Source organism: Balaenoptera borealis (assembly GCF_965194805.1).
Source record: "Balaenoptera borealis genome assembly, chromosome: 9".
Classification (NCBI taxonomy): domain Eukaryota; kingdom Metazoa; phylum Chordata; class Mammalia; order Artiodactyla; family Balaenopteridae; genus Balaenoptera; species Balaenoptera borealis.
This window is the reverse complement of record NC_138873.1, coordinates 53427008-53448546: the sequence shown is the minus strand read 5'-3', so window position 1 is coordinate 53448546 and position 21539 is coordinate 53427008. Positions and strand designations below refer to the sequence as shown.

Sequence of the window (21539 nt, the reverse complement as noted above, 5' to 3'; positions counted from 1 at the left end):
AAACATGAATTGTATTTCCACCACTGAGTTATAATTAATTATTAATATTTTGTGTATCTATTTCCAATTTTTTTGGATATATATGTAGATTTCCACCCAAAATCATTATAGTAATGTCAGCTATAAATCCAAGTATTTTCTCCATTTTTACACATATTCTGCAACAATTATTTACTATAAAATTAGGGCATGCTTATTGTAAAGTATTCTAACCATACATATGGACATTTATTAAGCACATTCTATGTGCCAGGCTCTTTTATACATGAATGTTGCATGTATATATTAACTGGGTTAGTCTTTACAACCTCTCAGTGAACATAGTACAATTATTATTTCCATTTTGCTTATGAAGAATATGAGAAGTAGAAAAGGTAATTACCTTGCCTAAAGTCAGACAGCATGTAGATAGTGGAGACAAGATCTTAACCCAGGCAGGATGACCTCAGAGCCACTTCTCTTAACCACTACCCCGAACAACCTCATGGACTTTGCTTGTATAAATAATACATTTAATCTATCCTATATCACTTGATCATTTGGCTTGCTTCCAATTTTTCAATTTTATAAACAGTGCTTACGTTCAGTAACCTGGTAGGTAATTATCTGGGAACACCTACAATTACTTCCCTACAATAAATTGTAGGAATAAATTCCTACAATTATCATTTCTGTGTTAAAATGTATGTGAGTTTGCTTCCTCAAAAAGCTAAACAGAATTACCATATGACAGAACATTTCTACTCCTAGATATACCCAAAAGAATTGAAAACAGGGACTCAGATGTTTGTATGTTCATGTTCATAGCAGCATTGTTCTCAATAGGCCAAAGAGGGAAATAATGTGTCCATCATCAGATGAGTAACAAAATAGAAATGGTATATACAGACAGAAAAACAAAATGGAATATTAGTCAGCCATGAACAGGAATGAAGTTCTGACACACCTACATGTGGATAAACCCTGAAAACCTTATGGTAAGTGAAATAAGCTAGACACAGAAAGGCAAATACTGTATGTTTTCACTTATATGGGAAATTGGAATAGGCAAATTCATAGAGACAGAACGTAGAATAGAGGTTACCAGAGGCTGGGAAGGGGAAGAGTTGGGGGGCAGGTGGGGAATGAGGAGTTATTGTCTAATAGATACAGAGTTTCTGTTTCAGGTGACAAAATTGTTGGAAATAGATAGCGGTGGTTGTTGTACAATTGTGTGAATATAATCAATGCCACTGATTTATACACTTAAATGATTAAGTTACCAAGTTGTTTTATATATTTACCACAATTTTAAAAATTTATGATAAGTGTGTCAAATTTCCCTGAATCAAGATTTAGCATCTCTTCAGCAACATTATTTTTTAAATTGAAAGCAATACATATATATATACATATACATATATATAAATTATATTTGATTTATTTTGCGTGGGTAAATACACATGGTTCAGAGTTCAAACGGTGCCAAAGGTATACAATGAAAACCCTACGCACATGAATAGCCACCCAGCTCCTCCCCAGAGGTAATGACTCTTTTCAGCCTCTTGTGTAGCCTTCCCTATGTATATGTGCAGTATATCTTCTCCCTTCCTTTTCACATAAATTGTATCTCATAAAACATTCATGTTAAATTTGTATCTATAGAAACCTCTCCCACTTCATTCACTTTTTAAAAGCCTGGTTAAATTTCCCCTCTCCCATCCATAGACATACAATTGAACATTGTTATTTAACAGGCTGTACTGAGCTGGGGGTTTGGGCCAAGAGATAGAACCCCCCCCCCCCCTTGTCTGGAGACGTGGTGCAGTCTCGGGATAATCTTTCCAACTCTAGATACGATGACAGCCTGATGGCACCTCCTGCAAAGAGAAGACAAACAGGGATTTTCTTTCCTCACTTAAAGAAATGAACGTTATCCTCTCTTGTTTGTTTTCTGAGAATAAACAAGTTCTTTAGGAATTGGTGCTTGATGAACGTTCTCTATTTGGCGGCTGTGGGATGTCTCCCGCCTTTGGCCACTGTTATGTCAGCATAGAGCCTTCCTCAACTGCAAGGGACTTCCCGTCACTCACTGATCTTTGTGCCAAATGGGCTGGTGGCACGAGGTTGCAAAGAGCACACAGGGACATGGGTGTAAAGATTTCAGATCTGGCACCACCTCTTCCTCCGCTAGCCGATCATCTAGCCTTTCTCATAAAATGAGGGAGATGACAGTAGATTCACTTCTGACAGCTAGAGTCTACTAAGTGTAGAGTTGCTTAGCACAGGATCGGACCAATTAAAAAACTTAGGTCAGGGACTTGATTGTATATAACTCCCAGTGATGTCTATGTTTAACAAATAAAGTAACAGTTCCTCAGAATGCATAGATGAAGGTGTTAAAACTGCTTTGTGATGCAGAGCTTTTTTTTTGAAATCACAGTTATCAAAAATTGTTTATAGACTCATACAACTCCAAAGTGGTGTTAAGAGGAAAGAAATGGAAGCATCTTTAGAATTGAGGGAAAATATTACATGTTTCTTCTTACAATGGTGATAGGTAGCTAGGCTAACCTTTTATTATTGTTATCAGTCATGGAAAAAAAGCAAACTGGAAGCTGAGTAAAATGCCCCACTTATAAATTCAGATCACGCTGTATCTTACTACTTAGTAGTGACACTACTCTTCCGATAGTTTGGCAGCCCTCTCCACTGCTCCAGTGCCATGGAGAAAGAGAGACCAGCTTCTCAGATACTCCAAATGACACGTGCCAAACACGTGGAAGGTAAATCCCCTAATTCAGTCCGTTCTTCCAGCATTCTCTGGCAGACAGCCAAGCTAAATATTTCTGCTGGATAAAAAATACTCTTGTGAGCTACACTCTTAACTGGTTGCCTGACTTCAGTGGAAGAGGTTGCCTTAGTGAGGAGGATGGGGAATAAGGAATTGGCTTCCAATGCCCTGTGTATGTTTTTTTCACCTTAAAAAAAATTTCTAAGCTATTTATGAGCTGTGATTGGATTAACTTATGCTTGAAGGAAGGAGGAAAATTGGAAAATAGATTTAATGCAATTCTTCCTTCTCCCCTCCCTCCAACTCCCCCTCAATTTGCTTTTAACGATTATCTTTTCAGATTTCCTAGGTGGCTGTCATTTTGTGTCTGTTGCATGTTTTTTAGCTAAATAAATTTTCAAGGGCTGTTACATTTGGTCTACTAAGAGGCCCAGCATATGGACCAGCGGGTGCGTGTCAGATGGGGATTATAGTTAATTGTAATTTATGACAACACTGCTGGCTTCATTAAGACTAATTAGAGGAGTAGAATTGGGAATCAACTTTCATATATACCCTTCTAATTGTTTTAGATGTTTTTATTTTACATAAAAGATAGGACATTTTTAGCAGCTGTGAAAAGGAATACGAATGGAATCATATAGTACAGTTTTGTATCCTCCTTTTTTTTCAGTGGTATATCATGAGCATTCTCTCATGTTACATTTATTTAAAACCTTTTTTTAATGGCCACATAATACTCATATCATGTGGCTGTATCATAACCTATTTGGCAATTTCTATAAATATGAATATTCAGGCTGTTTCCATTTTGTCATTATTCTAAACAACATTGCAACTAATATGTTTATATAAATCTGACTCCTCAAATTATTTTCTTGTCGGTATATCTCCATCAGTATAATCATTTGACCAAAGGTTATGAATCTTTAAAGCTCTTGGTATATACTGCTGAATCTCTTTCCGGAAAAGTTATACTATCAAAGTATAGTTTACAAATATCTGGACATTTAGATTTAACTTAAAAATCTCAAGAATCTCCATGTTTTAATATTTTTCTCTATGTAAATATTGGTGGCATTAGTAATATTTGAAAAATTGTCCTATGGCATAGCACTTCTATCATTTGTTCACTTGACAAATATATTGGGCTCTGTGTTCTAGGCACCATGCCATACCGCAAGGAGTGGCTTTGGCTACTTTCAAATATTTCTTCTTTTTTTTAAAAAAATATTTATTTTTTATTTATTTTGGTTGCACTTGGTCTTAGTTGCGGCACCCGGGATCTTTAGTCGCGGCATGTGAACTTCTTAGTTGCAACCTGCCAACTCTTAGTTGCGGCACGCACGAGGTATCTCGTTCCCCAACCAGGGATCGAACCCGGGCCCCCTGCATTGGGAGTGTGGAGTCTTACCCACTGGACCACCAGGGAAGTCCCTCAAATATTTATTCTTTTTTTCTTTTAAAATTTTTTTTAACATCTTTGTTGGAGTATAATTCCTTTACAGTGTTGTGTTAGTTTCTGCTGTATAACGAAGTGAATCAGCTATACATATACATATATCCCCATATCTCCTCCCTCTTGCGTCTGCCTCTCACCCTCCCTATCCCACCCCTCTAGGTGGTCACAAAGCACTGAGCTGATCTCCCCTTGCTATGCAGCTGCTTCCCACTAGCTGTTTTACATTTGGTAGTGTATATATGTCTATGTTACTCTCTCACTTTGCCCCAGCTCACCCTTCCCCCTCCCCCTGTCCTCAAGTCCATTCTCTACGTGTGCATCTTTATTCTTGTCCTGCCCCTAGGTTCATCAGAACCTTTTTTTTTTAGATTCCATGTATATGTGTTAGCATATGGTGTTTGTTTTTCTCTTTCTGACTTACTTCACTCTGTATGACAGACTCTAGGTCCATCCACCTCACTACAAATAACTCAATTTCGTTTCATTTTATGGCTGAGTAATATTCCATTGTATATATGTACCATATCTTCTTTATCCAGTCATCTGTCGATGGGCACTTAGGTTGCTTCCATGTCCTGGCTATTGTAAATAGTGCTGCAATGAACATTGTGGTACATGACTCTTTTTGAATTATGGTTTTCTCAGGGTATATGCCCAGGAGTGGGATTGCTGGGTTGTATGGTAGTTCTATGTTTAGTTTTTTAAGGAACCTCATACTGTTCTCCGTAGTGGCTGTATCAATTTACATTCCCACCAACAGTGCAAGAGGGTTCCCTTTTCTCCACACCCTCTCCAGCATTTATCGTTTGTAGATTTTTTGATGATGCCCATTCTAACTGGTGTGAGGTGATACTTCACTGTGGGTTTGATTTGCATTTCTCTAATGATTAGTGATGTTGAGCGTCCTTTCATGTGTTTGTTGGCAATCTGTATATCTTCTTTGGGGAAATGTCTATTTAGGTCTTCCACCCATTTTTGGATTGGGCTGTTTGTTTTTTTGATATTGAGCTTCATGAGCTGCTTGTATATTTTGGAGATTAATCCTTTGTCTGTTGCTTCGTTTGCAAATATTTTCTCCCTTTCTGAGGGTTGTCTTTTCATCTTGTTTATGGTTTCCTTTGCTGTGCAAAAGCTTTTAAGTTTCATTAGGTCCCATTTGTTTATTTTTGTTTTTATTTCCATTTCGCTAGGAGGTGGGTCAGAAAGGATCTTGCTGTGATTTATGTCATAGAGTGTTCTACCTATGTTTTCCTGTAATAGTTTTCTTCGTTGCTGCATGTAGGCTTTCTCCAGTTGTGGAGAAGTAGCAGGGGCTACTCTTCATTGCAGTGTACAGGCTTCTCATCGCCGTGGCTTCTCTTGTTGCAGAGTATGGGCTTTAAGTGCATGGGCTTCAGTAGTTGTGGCACATGGGCTCAGTAGTTGTGGCTTGCAGGCTCTGGAGCACAGGCTCAGTAGTTGTGGCTCACAGGCTTAGTTGTCCGTGGCATGTGGGATCTTCCCAGACCAGGGATCGAACCCATGTCCCCTGCATTGGCAGGCAGATCCTTATCCACTGCGCCACCAGGGAAGTCCCAAATATTTATTCTTAAAACAATCTTCCGGGCTGTTTCTTTGAACAATCATGATTTATATTGATAGGTTCAAACCATCTACATTAAGAATGCATCTTGCCATGACCATCCATTCATCTTTAATTTCAGACTATGTTCAGAATCCAGTTTGGTAAGAGCAATAACATAAAGGCCAACAAAAAATTGATACACAAAGATGACAGTACTGACCCATTTTCAGTAGAATGTAGAATTCTGAGTTGATTTTCTGGTATCGGGTATTGCATTGGCATTTACTCATCCACACTCCTGGTGGTGGTTTCCTTTTCCAGGCACAATAGTCCTCCATAACTGGAATTAGGGACACAACCTACGGCCACAGACCCAAGCCAGCCTAAGGGACCCCTGTGAGTACAGAACTCAGGTCCTTGGCCTTACTTCCCCAGTTCTTTGCTAATCTCAGAGGCAGATTGCCTATTACCTGGTGATCAACCTAAGCCATATATTCAGATGCCATTCCTGTGAATGTTCCACAGCCATGGTACATTTCCTTAACCAGGGGACGATGGGGGAAGACAGTATTTCAAGTGCAGATTTAATCTAAAAGGTGGGCATCTAATTAAGTAAATCATTTGCTTCCCAAACTTGGCAGCACATTGGAATCACCTGAAGATCTTTAAAACCTAGCTTGCTGGCTCCCATGCCAGTATTCTGATTTAACTGGTGTGAGGTGTGACCTGGCCGTCAGAATTTTTTATTGTTCCCCAGGCCATTCTAATATGCAGAAAAGTTTGAGGACCACTGAGGGAAGGCTTTTGTGGGGCATATTATAATGACCTGCTGTCAGTGTGTTCCGTTCACTGATGCCCTTGCCTGGGCTTTTGCATTTATGTCCACACCAAGTCATAGACATCCATCTTCTTTACCTACTGTGATGAAAAGCTCGCCTTCATTCTTCTTAGTTATTTCTTTGGGGGCAGGAAAAGGGGAGAAAAGTGAGGAGTAAATTCATAGTCTAAAAGGAAGCAGAATAATGCAGGCATATTTTGGGGAGTAATATATGAGTCTTAAGCAGAATTGCAGATTATAAAGGAGGCGGTTCTGGGAATCGTGACCTTCTCTGCCCTCTCTACAGTAAAGTATAGCACACAGTTGGGTGTGCCTTGTCTGCAACTAAGGTATTTCATATTCTCCACGCCCAGCTCTCCTCTTCTCTGTTGTAGAGTTTTGAGTATTGGTCCAATGCAGAGGGGGAGAGCAGGGGGGAAGCAGAGAGATGGAACAATTCCCTCTTCTTTCCCACAGTTAGTCCCACAGTGAGTCTTTTCTCTGTAACCCAGTTCTAATGAAACTCAAGACCGGATAACCAGATTTCACTGTGTCCTATTTGGAAGCCTCTGCCCAGATGTGTGTACAGCTTCTCCTGCCATCCGCAGTGCCGTCCGCAGTGCCATCTGCAGTGCCGTCTGCGCCAGGGAGCTTCGGGACAACCTTCTAACCATATATGTCATGAGCCCTGAGTAAACGAGAACAGAAACATGGTGGGGCAGATGTAGCTCTTCCCTGGAAAGGGGATGGTTTCAATACTCTCATCCCAGACAGACTTCCAGAGTATGCTTTGAAGGGAACCTTATGCCAGCAGACTTTTGAGCTTCCCCGGAAGACTGGGCTTGTGTTGTGTGCAGATTTGACTCCAGTGGGCCGGGGAAGGGGAAGCAGGGATGGCACAAGGGCGTAGAGGAAGGGAGGAGAACTGGCTGCGGGCTGTTCTCTTCACCACGAGGCAACCAGGAATAGGCATGTAAAATCCCAGTGGTCAGTGAATTTGTGCGTCTGTGTGCATGTGTATCATTCTAAACCCACCGTTATCTCTCAGTATCCTTTGGATTGCATATATTAAGGGCAATATTATAGCCTAGCATATGATCTTCTTCAGTCTAAAAAAATGACGAGGCCATTTTATTGTCCCTGTCTTCAAATCAGCTGAACAGTATTAAGGAACTACTATTTTCATTTATTGTTCTGCCTAGATAACGTGTGGCTACGTATCTTACTATTGTTTAAAAATTATTTGTGACTTTTAAGTTTGTATAAGAAGAGAAGAGATTAGAACTTTGTAACTCATTTCAGCCAGTATCTTTGGGTTTTTTTTAATTTTTAATTTTTTAATTTTTTTTTTTTTTTGGCTGTGTTGGGTCTTGGTTGCCGCACACAGACTTTCTCTAGTTGCGGCGAGTGGGGGCTGCTCTTTGTTACGGTGCACGGTCTCCTCATTGCGGTGGCTTCTCTTGTTCTGGAGCACGGGCTCTAGGCGTGCAGGCTTCAGTAGTTGTGGCACACGGGCTCAGTAGTTGTGGCTCGGGTCCTAGAGCGCAGGCTCAGTAGTTGTGGCGCACGGGCTTAGTTGCTCGTGGGATTTTCCCGGATCAGGGATCAAACCCGTGTCTCCTGCATTAGCGGGAGGATTCTTAACCACTGCGCCACCAGGGAAGTCCCTCAACCAGTATCTTTGTTAGGCCGCCATCAGTCATTGTATACGGAGTCGCAGGCCCAGTGACCAATTGAGGAACGTGACCTGGCTCTCGAATTGACCCTGATGCAGGTCCTACTCCTTTGTCTGCATCCCTCCCCTCAGGGCCAGGTGTGACTTAGACTTTGGAACTTCTGAGAATTTAGGGAGGTAATATTGATGCATATCCACCCAGTGAGGTGTTCTTATTCAAACATTAGTGTTTCTGCAGCAGAAAACAGCATGACATTTCACTAATTGAGGCAAAGACAACAGACTGTCTTGGGTCAGCAGGAGTGGAGGCCATGCAAGGGTTTGGGGGAGGGAAGGGCCATGGGCAGGCTGTGATTCAGAGCGATAATTCCAGTAGCAGTGATGTTGATGAAAATCCTGGTGGAACTGGAAATGGAGAAAGCAATTCGAAGACCATTGTAGTATGTTGGTGATGAGAGTGGATGCATGATGGTAGGAATAAAAAAGTGAAACAACTTTCCATTTTCAGAGCTTTTTGGATTGGGGGCTGGCAGATAAGATATTGTAGGCCTTATGCCAGTAACTAGACCAAAAGAAAATTACCCTCTCTGTCTGTGTCAGCTTTTTTCTCCTATGAAATTAAAAAGTTAGATAAGATCTCTAGGGATTGTAACTTTTCACGGACCGAATGCTCCTAAACTTCAGACTCAAATTACTAATTGCCCACAGCATTCTGTGTAATAGTTTAAAAATATATTAGTGATGTAAGTTTGATGATTAGTAAAGCATGGTATGATATATGCACTTTGGAATACTTTATAGCAATTTAAAATGATGCATACATGGGCAGATGTTTGCAGTAATAGGTGAAAAAAAGTGGGTTATAAGACTATTTACAATAGGATGTTATTTAAAAAATGATACTTGGATAAACTCAAGAATCTACACCATAATGTTTAACAATAATTGTTTTGTTAGGGTTCACTTGGTAGCAAGGAATAATAAACCCACTTAAACTATCTCAGGTATAAAGACTTTTGTTGAAGATTTACGAACGGGGCACAGCAGATAATCTCATGACCGTGTATCTAGAAGCAAATGCAATAAAGCTGCTGTGATATTGTATAAAATATTCATTTCTTTTTTAAATTTAACCATGAGTACTGATTCCTTGTGTATTAAAATAAATGGGTAATTTATTTTTAAGTGTAAGTTTTTTAAAATTTCTGAATGCTTCCTTTATCAGTATCACTGTTGATTCAATTCTCAAATAGAACCTTAAGAAACATCTTGCTTCTGCTTTGAGTTCTGCTAGTAACGATTTGTTGTTACATTCAGTGAAGTCATCTCATAACTCTACCTCTACCTATGAAAAAAAGGACAATTTCTGTACGATACTCTCTTAACTAAGCATAGGTTTTATAGTTTCGTATTATATAATAAATATCCTTTTACCTTTTAGATCAGAATGTTTATTTTATGGAGTCAATATTTCCAGTTTACTAATATTTCAGAATATTTATTTTATGGAGTCAATATTTCCAGTTTACTAATTATTAAAAATTATTTTTCATAGTTCAGAAGAAATGTGGACAATAAGAAAAAAATGAATAATGTTTTTAAATCGCAGCATCTTCTTGGTTATACTTTACAGTATCAGCTGCTTCAAAACAATTTATTATCCCAAGTGCGGTGATTTAGAAGAATTCAATTATTGGCTGATCACCTAAAAATGCTATTAACTAATCTCACTAAATAACTTGCTGGGTGTTTTTATATTCTCTGTGCCCTCTGTAAACACACTGACTTTTTCCTCTCATGCTTCTCTCATCAACCCCTCTCTAACATTCCTTGAGCATTTCTGCTTTGTATTTTCTGATTTGTATGCTTACCAAGAGATGCTTGTATGTGTTCCCAAACTTGATGATGCTAGTTGTAATTATGTAATTTAATTAAATATTATATAAACCAATGAAATATAAGTATTAAGACTTGGTTCCATTAAAACCAAGTAGAAATCTTTGGAAAGACTTGATAAATACTAGTTGAAAAAATTCCTATAATTGAAATAGATGTGGGTGAAACAATTATAAAATATTGGGGAGGGGGGATAAATCTAGGAGGATTTTTGCCCTCAGGTTTCTTGGACTGAAAGGCATTGAAGTATGCGAGGGTTTATGCAGGAAAGACACTGGGGACTTCAGAAGGAAGAGGTTCATTCTCAGACAGAGGCCTTGGCCCTGCATCAAAGACAGTAAAATTGACATTCTTTGATATATTATCAAATACAATGTTTAAGGTTAGTATTTATTGTTTTTTGTGAGTCTCTGGTTTAACTCTTTATATAATTTTTTAAAAATTGGGGAGGCGCAATTTAGAGGTAGGAGGTTAAGGGGAACAAACTACTATGTATAAAATAAATAGGCTGTAAGGATATATTGTGCAGCACAGGGAATATAACCAATATTTTATAATAACTATAAATGGACTATAATCTTTAAAAATTGTGAATCACTATGTTGCACACCTAAAACTTACATAATATTGTAAATCAGCCATACCTCAATTTTAAAAAATTGATAGAAAAAAATCTGATCCCAATTGCATTGAATAAGAAACATCAGCTGTATTGACTAGCAACTAAATTGGGAAAAAAAAGTAATTTTGACCATCATAACAGAACTTGGTTTGAATTATCAATATCTCTTACTATATCAACAGATCTCATTTGCAAAATTTTTATAAAACAAAATTTTTATAAATTGAGCCATATTTTTACAACAAGAACAATTTACTATTTAGAGGAATCCTTCAGTGGCTTCCTTTCTCAAGCAAACTAATTTTAAAAAAATCTTCACTTCCTACACTAAATTAGATTTCTAGAAGCTAAAGTAATTCTAGCCATTCTTTTAGCTCCAGCTCTTCACCAATTCTATATATTTTGAGACAATTGGATTTTTATTTCCAGTGATCTGTTTCTTTCAGAATAAAGACATAATACTTAGCAACAATGACTTCTTGGGAAATCCAAGAGATAAAAAAAGCTTTACACAGCCTTATATTAACTATTAAATGTCCCTGGTTCTGATAAGTCTCTTCCTTGGCCCTCAGAGGCTATTGTGTTTGTTTTCCTGTAGGATTATCCCCGTTTTAACACACTGAGAATTCTATTACTGTCAGATGCTCATGCAGACTTCTAGTGGAAAGAAGACTATACTTTTAATCAAGTGTAGGCTTTCCCTTTTCAGGTGTAGTTGCAGAAAGCTTCTTTTTCCTTCATCGCCATGCTCCTATTCCAAAAGTCAAGGGAGTTGGTACAAGGCTATGATAAAAATCACTACGGGTAAAATCAAATTAAAGTATATAGAACTCCAAATGTATGCTTGAAATCTTATGTGACACTAGTATTGAATAATAAGCAAAACATTGGAATTGTGCCACATTTTTGGTGTACAGAGAAAAAGATTTTACAACGATAGTGACAGAAAAAAATTAGAAATCATAGTATTTTGTATAATTTGGAAGTAATATTGACAGGACCTGGTGAGGTTGAGTGGTAAAGGAATGAAAGGTTCTAGGTGATAGTGTTGTTTAGTGGACCTAGCTTGGGTGACTAGGTCGAAGGCAAAATCATAACCACAACTTGAAATAGTCTACCCCTCACTGATCCCTTTTAAATTAAGATGGCGCACAAGTATTTTGTGTAGAAGCATCCAGGAAATTGGATGGTGTTGATTATGTTTACATCAATCTTCCTTTTAAAAAAACACATAAGATGGGACTTCCCTGGTGGCGCAGTGGTTACGAATCTGCCTGCCAATGCAGGGGACACTGGTTCGAGCCCTGGTCTGGGAAGATCCCACATGCCACAGAGCAACTAAGCCCGTGCGCCACAGCTACTGAGTCTGCACTCTAGAGCCCGCGAGCCACAACTACTGAGCCCGCGTGCCACAACTACTGAAGCCTGCATGTCTAGAGCCCATGCTCCGCAACAGGAGAAGCCACTGCAATGAGAAGCCCGCGCACCTCAACGAAGAGTAGTCCCGCTCGCTGCAGCTTAAGTCCACGCACAGCAAAGACCCAACACAGCCAAAAATAAATTAATTAATTTTAAAAAACCACACACAGAGAAGAGCTATGTACTTATTAGTAGGAAAAAACGAGGCCTTTGTCTCAGAAGCATTTAAAACTCTGTAACACTGGAAAAAATAATCCTAATTAGATTCTTTAGGTCTGAATTAATATTATTTGAAGAAGGCATAATGCTTAGTAAACTATAGTTGGAATGTAATGGTAATTTTAGACTGCATGTTTAAGACGTGGAAGTGTGTTTCCTACACACAATGGATTATATGCAAAATGGCTGCATAACTTATTTATCTTTGTTTTAAACTGCTTTGCACATACTAAAACAATTTTGCAATCAGAATTATCAGCCCACTAAGCAGCAAGGAGTTTGTTTTGTTAATTGCTCTTGTTAAACCTAATTACCATGGGGTGGAATGGCTGTGAAGGGGAGGAAGGCCCAGAGAGGCAGGGGAAGATTTTAGGGAGAGGTCCAGTGCTGTATGAGTGCACAAAAGCAGACCTCACAAGGACTAGGTAACTCACTTAGACCTGGGAAACTGTTACATTTGTTTTTAGCTGGTGAAGTTATTTTCAAGCTCTGTTGTCAGAGGTAGGTTCCTCTCTTCTCCCATAAATACGCACGTTTCTATGCCTGTGGCTTCTATCCAGAAACATTTATTAAAGTTCCATGAACGAGGGCTGAGCAGCAGTATATACCTTCTCTAGAAAAAGAGAAAGTATCTCCAGAGCCTATGGCAATGCCTCATTCACAGGTGGGACCCGAGAGCCATTTTTTATCTGTTTATGTAGTGCACGTTAGTCAACCATCCAGCACACGCCAGGCACTGTGCTGCGTGTTGGGTGCTCAAAGATGCCTGGGATTGCTCGCAGGCCGGTAGGTAGCAGACTGCAGAGACAGGTCCTCACTCGGTGCATGGGTTCATTGGTAGAGCATGAGGAAAAAAGTGGTACACACGAGGAAATGGAGCCTGGAGGCACAGCCCAGCCTGGGAAGCCAGGTGTCCTGGCCACGCCTGGCACGGTTACCATCTTCCAGCAACTCTTTAGCAAAGCGTGTACTTCATAACCCAATATCGTGTATTGACTGTCATGCTGGTCTTTGCTGGTTGGGGCTTCTGAAATGAAAAATGTTTCAAAGAACGTCTCAAATTATATGAATGAATGTGTAGGTTTAATATGCATCGCAATTTGAAGAATATAAAAACACTGTTTTTATTTCTAATGGTATTTTGGAAAAACCTCTCCTAAGGAACAGAGGGACATTATCACTGGAGAAAACTTTAGTCTGGCAGAACCTTTTTATATTAGTGTAAACTAGATGTTAATGAAATCGAGGTCAATAAGGAGATAAATCTTTGATTTGTTTAAATATATTCTGAGTAGAACATCAAGACGAATTGGTGTCACTTGTCTGATGAGTGAAAAGCTTCGGGAGAACATTGAGTTAAGCAGTGAGGTACTTGTGATTAGTCCTTAAGTCTTGCTGGGTAAATGTGTTTACTTTTTCCACTGGTATTTATACTAGTTAATGTGTTGCAACAGATAAATCTACTTCCTGAGTCCATCTTTCAGCTTGTTCTCCTCCCTTTGGAGCTAACAAATGATTTGACTTTGACACAGTTTATCAGTTGAGCCCCTGCTGGGTGCTGCCAGCTGCTGGCTCAGAATACTGCGGAGAAAAAGTGAGTTATCTGCAATATTTTGTTCCTGGTCCCTCTATCTGGAGGAGGGTGCATGACTCAGGGACCGATTCTGATGGCTACGAGTTGTTTTACCTCCTGTAGCATATATGTTTTCAGCCCAAGACGGGCTCTTAATCATTTCCTGGTGGGGTCACTGTAAAACAGCATCCAGTGAGGCACAATTTTCAATTTTATCAGAAGGGCGAAATTAAACATATTTGGTGACTGTTATACCTCTTTAGTGCTGGAGGGCACTAAAGATGCCTTACATTTGCCGAACACTAAAAAAACTCGTCCCCCAAAATGACTGCAATCCCAGAGACCGCTTCTTTTCACAGGGGCAGGATAGTAAGCAGGTGCCTCCTTCGTTTTGTATCAATGCTTCTCAACGTGCATTCCCACTAACGAAAGGTGATAGACTTGAGTTCAACAGCATGGGTCAGTCAGGCAGAACTTTAAAAGTTTTATTTTTTTATCTTTTTAATATAAAATTTTGTTTCCAATACTGAAGAACATGATATAATGCACCCTATGACCCAGTTCAACAATTATCAACTCAAGACCTGGATTGTTTCATCTGGACCCCAACCTGAGGGGTTTTGAAGCAAATCCCAGAAAGCATGATTTCACCCATAAGTATTTCAGTATGTATATCTGAAATACAAGGATTTCTTTTAAAAACAACCAAAAAATGATTGTATTTTTTAAGGACTGATCACAACGTACTCTTTAGGATACTGACTGGGGAAGGAATAGATGGCTCTAATAAAGATTTCTCAACGTAAAAAATAAACCCTAAGGGCCAAAATTGCATTGCAAAGATAGTTTTGCTCCTTTCCTAAGTTTCTGGAAGGAGAGCACACACATGCAGGCAGGCACCAAACTGGCATTTAAAGCTCTGTTGCTGAGATAGAATTATATGCTTTGGAGCGCTGGGTGAGAAATGAATGCTTTGCTCTGAGTAGCTGGTGGTGGCAGCATAATTAGTGAGATGTCAGCTACAAATAGAATCACCGAGGCATATGCTCGGCGCACATGAGCACTTGCAGATTTGGCAGCCAGCAGTGATCTAACAGTTGGATCCTCCGTGTGCCCCGTGCCACTCGTTGAGTCTCATGCGAAGTGCAGTCTAGTCACTGGTGTGTCCGTGAGCATGATTAGCTGTTACCGATTAGTGAACTGTCTGAGGCCCCAGGGGTATTGATCTGGAGGCAGCCCTCTGTTCCGACACCCCCTCCCCACCAACACCCTTCCTTCTCCTCTCCTCAAGCTATGAGGAAGAGGAGAAAAGTAGAAGAGAAAAAGGGGTCCAGATGGGAAGACAAGAATGCTGAAAAGATCCTGTAGGAAGTAGGTCAGGTACTTTGGAGATTAGAGTAGCGTGCTTCATCCCTGAATGCTGGAACCAGGGACAAGTAGCATACAATTAGGAGGCATTAGAACAGCAACAAGTAGCTTGGATTTATCAGCTTTAATTGTCTATTGTCAGGACAGAGCTCTCCTCCCGAGGATCATGGTGGCGGGTCTACATCCTAATACTTTTAATGGACCTCCATTGTGGGATTATCTCTCCTAAAGACGGTGCCTGTTCTTTTAAAAAGAGCTGTTAGGAAGCCAGCCTGAAAAACGCGAAGCCCTGGCTTTCCCTGTGATTGGTCCCATTCTAGGGTAATGCTGGGTTGCCCTTCTGTCCCCAGGGGCACACCTTAAGGGGGAAGATGCCTATTGAACATTAACCCCTCAGGCCCAGCTTCCCCTGTGTATTTGCAGGAAACAATGGGCTGTAGATGGAGATCAGATAAGCCAGGGCTGCCGGCTTCGCAATCTCCACACTATCTTCTTGTTGAAAGGTTTCCTGGCATATTCTTAGCATTCTTTGTCAACATCGGAGAGTTTTCCAAAAGATAAGATGTCTATTAAATTAGGTTTGTCATTGTATTGCCTTCCCTTTCCTCCATCACCTCTCAACTCAGGTGGAGAAGAAAGCATTTAAAGGACCAGTCACCAGTCTCCAAACCCAGGTACCGAATTAGGCAGGTTTAATTTTATTCCTGTCACCACCAGTTTAGCATTTAAAAGGTTCTACAATAGGTGAGTCTCCTCCCTCCCCCTTTCCTAGCCCACCTGTACCTTAGGCCTCACAGGTGCTTAAACATCCACGAGGATTCCACACTCAACAGAGAGCCAAGTTCTGGTTTTGCTGTCTGCGGGAGCTGAGGTCCGTCTGTGGGCTGGCATCTGCCAGGTTCCCAGCTGTGTGTAAAATCCAAGTATGGAAGGAGGGCCCAGAGAGATGAGCTTTCTGCTTCCCGACCTCTGGCCCTCAGCTTCCTCGGCAGGAAAATAAGATGTTGGGCTGGGTCTATGGTCCTCACTGCCGTTAGCATATGAAGTCCCCTTTGGAGCAGAACTGGGGGATAGGGGACATCTTTCTGTCTTTAAACAAATTACAAAGGTCCTACTTTTTTTTTTTTTTTTCCCCCCTGCTCTCTGTTTGGCAGGGAGTTCAAAGGATTTCACTATTAATTCTGTCTCTTCTCTCCTAACTCACCCCAGCACATAAAAATCAAGCCTCCGCAACCTCGAATCTTTGCTTAGGAAGGATGGGAAGAAACCGTCAGTCCCATTTTTAATAAGAAATCATTCTTCCCCGATCCTTTGTTGAACACTCTGGGGTTTTAGGGAAGCAGAGTGTGGCAGGCGCAGCCGTGGGGCATTTTTCCTGTTCCGTGGGGACGGCTCCTGCCCGTGCGGGCTCTCCTGGCCTCACGGCTGCTCTTCCGGCGGCTGTTGCTTCTCATGGCTCACCTTTGTGTTTAAGACAACTCGCCCCTCTTTCATCTCACGCTGCTAAAACATCCTCTCGACAACCATCCTTTGTATTTCCACCTTGGATCCCAGCTCCCCACCCCCCCCTTCAGTGTGGTTTCTTCCTCCCACTGGAAGGTGAGAGAAGCAAACTTCTGCCCTGAGGTGTTGCTTCTCCTGTGTGGCAGCTGCTCCTCCCCTGCCCTAAATGAAGAGAAGAGGTAAGAGGAAGCCGAGTTTCAGGATGGACATCTTTCCCGTTGCTTTCTTTCTCCCTTATTTACAGCCCATATTTTGTCTCCTGTTAGTTTGTTTTATTCCTTTGTCCCACCAAATGCAAGACTAGGAAATGTTTTCTGGATTCAGAAATGATCTTCCTTCCCGTGTCCTTCCCCATAGCCTTTTCAGACATTTAAATCCCTCTCTTGCCTGACTGTTGGATAAAATAGATACATGATTAGGAAGAAACACCGACATAGGAAACCCACCTTGGTTTCCCCACAAATCACATAGAAATGATTATAGTTGCTGCTGTTGTTTATGAAGTGGGTGGATGTCAAACTCAATGAATAAGTTTAAATAAAATATGTAAATGAGTCAATAAGAACACAAGTGTCCGTCTGAAGGGAAGGCTGACAAGACACTTAGGTATGATGAGACACAGGTGGTTCTGTAAATACTGAGACCTCGGACATTGTGTGGGTTTTATAAAGTCTTCTGGATGGTGCTTACCAGTTCTTTATTCCTAGGAAGGGGAGGGAGCTCGGCTTTGGTTTTTCAATTTACTTAATTTTTGTTTCCCTTATTTAAGAATTCAAAATACTGACCTCATTTCAAAACACCCACAGCCCCCTAGGATCACTGTCCCGAGGTTTAGGCCCTGAATACGTTTGTCCAAAGTGTTGGAGCCGTGAGCTGTGTCACGGGAAGGAAGCCTTGTGCTATTTTTAAACTGATGCAACCCATCATTGAAACATATCATATACATATCATACCAGTGACACACACGCTGCACTGTAACATGGCATGTGTCATACATACATTCTCTCTCACTCACACACATCCCTGCCCTTCTTGTCCGGCTTTTAAAAAGGCAGGCAGCCAGCACACTGAGCACAGAGATTTGAGTTGAAAAGGCTGTTAAAGTGTAAAAACCAAGTGCCCCTCTAGTGCTCAGTCAGCGTGGCTTTGAGACATGTGGGAGGGCTTCAAAGCCGCAGTGCCCCTCTTTTAGAGCTCAGGCTTGCAGTTGGTCCCCAAATGTTTACCAGCATGAAGATGCCTGACTTACAGGAAGTGGGAAGTGGGTGTTGGGGTGAGGGTGGGGAGTGGGGAGAGGAGGGTGGGGTGTTCTCTTCATGTGGTTAGTCTGTCATTGACCTTGTCTGGGTAGAGCAGGAGTTGAATTAGAAAATGAAAACACGTTTCATCCTAGGCACATTTCATCCCATTTTCTACTTTCCTTAGGAAAAAAAAAATTTTTTTTTTTCCCAAGTGGAGTCAGGTCTCCAGATTTGGTACTCAATTTCCCTTTGTTCTCCAGTAGTCTTCGCCCACACTCATCTGACCACCTACATTGCAACTCCCGGGCCACCGAGGACTGGGCCGGCCCGGTAGCTGAGACTGAGTATTATAGGCTTGTCAAGCCGTTGTGATGACACCATCAAAGGGAATAGTTGGGAGTTTCTGAGAGCTGAGCTGTTGGGATCATTCATGATTTGCTGCCATTGTGAACACTTGTAAGGAGAGAGCTCTGCCTGAGAAATGCTGATTAATAAAGGTAACTGAGGTTGGCTTTTTTTTTTTTTTTTTTTGGTGTTCTAACAGGGAGGGAAATAATATAGTGACTAAAAACGCATCAAGGTATTACTTAGAAACAAGCATTTTGAGACTTAAGATTGCAGACAGTGGCAGCCTCAGATAGCTCTCTCTGCACAGCTGTACCAGTACTGACATCTGCCTGCTTGTCAGCATTCTAAACGCCAAGCTCTGGCCTTCTAGAAGCGGGGAGTGAAGTTTGGAAGACCCCTTCTTCTTCCCCCTTAACACTTTTGTGCTGGACATACCTCGGTATGACTGTATGAACATGCTTTTCCTTACGATGGGGACTGCTTCCTTCCTTTATTTCTTCTTCCTTTTTTGCAGCTTTCATGTTAAATTATATTACGGCCTACCCTTGACTGCTATGATTGCAATAAAAACGGTTGGGTTTGGTGCTTTTGGTGTTATTGGAAGGATCTTCTAGTCCAATTCTCTGTGTGTCTCTTTTCCTTAAAGCTCTACTCCTGGCCTTCTCCAGCTCAGCTGGAGCACCTGGAACTAATTTTAGGGTTGCCCGGCTAAGTCCCACACTGGTATTTGAAGTTTGCATCCTCCTTAGACTCAAGCCCATTTCACCACCTCTGAAGGTGAGTGCAGGCTGATATCAATTAACAGAGAGTTGATTCACTGGCATCTTCCAGTCATTAAAGTAAATATTTGGTTTAAAATAGCCTCTTCCCACCTCAACTCTCCAACTTTTGGCCCCTTCCCTTACTCCACCGTGGTTGACTCACCAGCGCTTGCAGGGTGTATGTGGCCTAAGAACAGCATTTGATTCTAAAAGGGAAGTGAAATACTCTTTAACATCTGCAGGCGAGACTGTTTGAACAGCAGGCCAGCCTTCAGTATGACTACATTGTTTTTTTGTCCATTGTGGCGCTGACTCAGCATCGGTTAATAAGCCCTCTTGAGAAGGCTGGATTTCTCTTGTTTAATTATCATCTTGGAGCTTTCTGAGAACACTTTAAGGAATTGTTCATTCAGTTTTATACCGCTAGCACATCTACCAACTCAAAGTCCTGTTTCCCCTGGGTGCTAGCGTCCCCTCTGGCATAACATGTAACCACAGGTCACCAGGCAGTGAGCGGGGAGTGTATTACTTATGTCCCCTAGTGGGAATTTAATTGTTCTGTACTACAGAGATTGAGGAAGGATTTTAGACACAAATACCATTTCCTGGCAAGTAATCTTTTACTTCCCACCTACCCCCCCCAAAAAAAAAATTCTAGAAAAGTTTCCTAAAAGAGAGAAAAGAAATTTTAAAGATAAACAGACATGTTTTTATGATCGAGTTGGGCTTTTTTTTTTTGCTTTGTTTTGTTTCTTCCTATAAACAACTACTCACATGTCCACTTCACTGTATGACTAAGTTGGTATCGTTAGGTGAGGACTGGGTGTGTGTACGTCGGGGTGTGCACGTCTGTCAGGACGTGGGTGTGTAGGCACACGTGTATTTAAAATGTTAGGGAAAACATTGCAGCCTAAGGTTGAAGGAGAGAGATGATTTTAAAAACCACCGCGTATAGAAGGCAAGCAGGAATAGTGGGAGACTTGTGTTACAGTGACCTAAACAGTCCTTGTAATGGGGTGTCTGCTCTAAATGGACCCTTTTGCATCATTGTTTCTCTGAATTAGACGATTCCTTGCTGAAGGCACAAGACCATTGAAGGAAGTAAAGCATCTGGTTTGTTTTGTAATGAGAAGCAGGAATGCAAGGTCCACGCTCTTAATAATAAACAAACAGGACATTGTATGCCATCATCACAGGATGTCCTTCCTTCAACAGAGGGCTGACTGGGGCTGGAGGAAAAGCCGGGCAGGGCTCCCAGCGTAGAGCCCCACTAATTACTGCCTTCGTCTGCCTTCCACTTGCAGCGATCAGTTCCACATTCCCTTTAACTAGGAAACGATTAATGCTCTACACTTTGCAAACACACTCCTAGGAAGTCTGCCTGTGGGTTTGGGGGAGGAGAGAAAAGGCAAAGAAATTTTAATCTGTAGGATTATACCTTTTTCCTATTTCCCTATTTACTAAATAATTGAAAGAGGGAAGTCAGTTCTACCAAATATGAGCGCCCTTTAGTTAGCAGGAGAAATGGAAGCTTTCAAGTTTGCGGGGAGAAAACGTGTGTTTCACAGGCAGTAGCTTGGGGACTAGACAGCTACATCTTATTCCATTACATGCAAAAATCATTGCTCTTTTCACGTGATCTTTTCAAGTAAGTTTTGTGTGTTCTGTAACTGGATCTGAGCCGAGGAACTCAAACGATTTTAGGTCATTTTTAGGTTTCCCTGAATTTAAGGAATGTGCGCCCCCTTATAAAGCCGCAGCAGGAAGGAGGGCGGTCTGGAGTCTTTAGAATACAATACAGCCCGAGTAAACGCTGAGGTTAAGTGCCCTCAAAGGGAAGTCAGAAGATTCCAAGTAAATGTTGAAATTCAGATACGGAGGGAGGAAGCTCTGGGCGCTCGCGGGCTGGGGGAAAGCCCTGGGGTGAGTTCTGCAAGGCTCGGCCAGGTGTGGCCACGCCCCCACTTCGGGCGGCTGGTAGGAGTGAATCACGAATGGGAAATCTGCGGCAGGGAGGAGGAAAGGGCCGAGCCGCCGGCCGGGTTAACACAGACTGAGCGTGCTGCCGTGACACTCGGCCCTCCAGTGTTGCGGAGAGGCAGGGCAGCGCGGCACCTGTCCGCGCCGGGAGTCGGGACACGGGCGCCGGCCGCCGGAGGAGAGGGGCACCGCCGCGGTGCGCGCCAGCCCTCCGCCGGGAGGGGACGCGGAGCACATGCGGACTGTGTAGGCATGAGCGACACTTATCTCAGATGTTGGATATTTGCTTGGAAAAACGTGTGGGTACGACCTTGGTAA

At 41.5% G+C, this 21539-nt stretch overlaps 1 protein-coding gene across 3 annotated transcripts in view; it reads left to right on the top strand.

The window, feature by feature from the left end:
• The first annotated feature begins 661 nt into the window (after nucleotides 1-661).
• PRDM1 (PR/SET domain 1) overlaps nucleotides 662-21539 on the top strand; it is a 44051-nt gene continuing 23173 nt past the window's right edge. For all 3 annotated transcript variants that reach the window (XM_082404748.1, XM_082404746.1, XM_082404750.1), the window contains exon 1: nucleotides 662-21535. In XM_082404748.1, the coding sequence (XP_082260874.1) occupies nucleotides 21494-21535 (42 nt within the window). In that variant the 5' untranslated portion in view covers nucleotides 662-21493. The remainder of the gene's footprint in view (nucleotides 21536-21539) is intronic.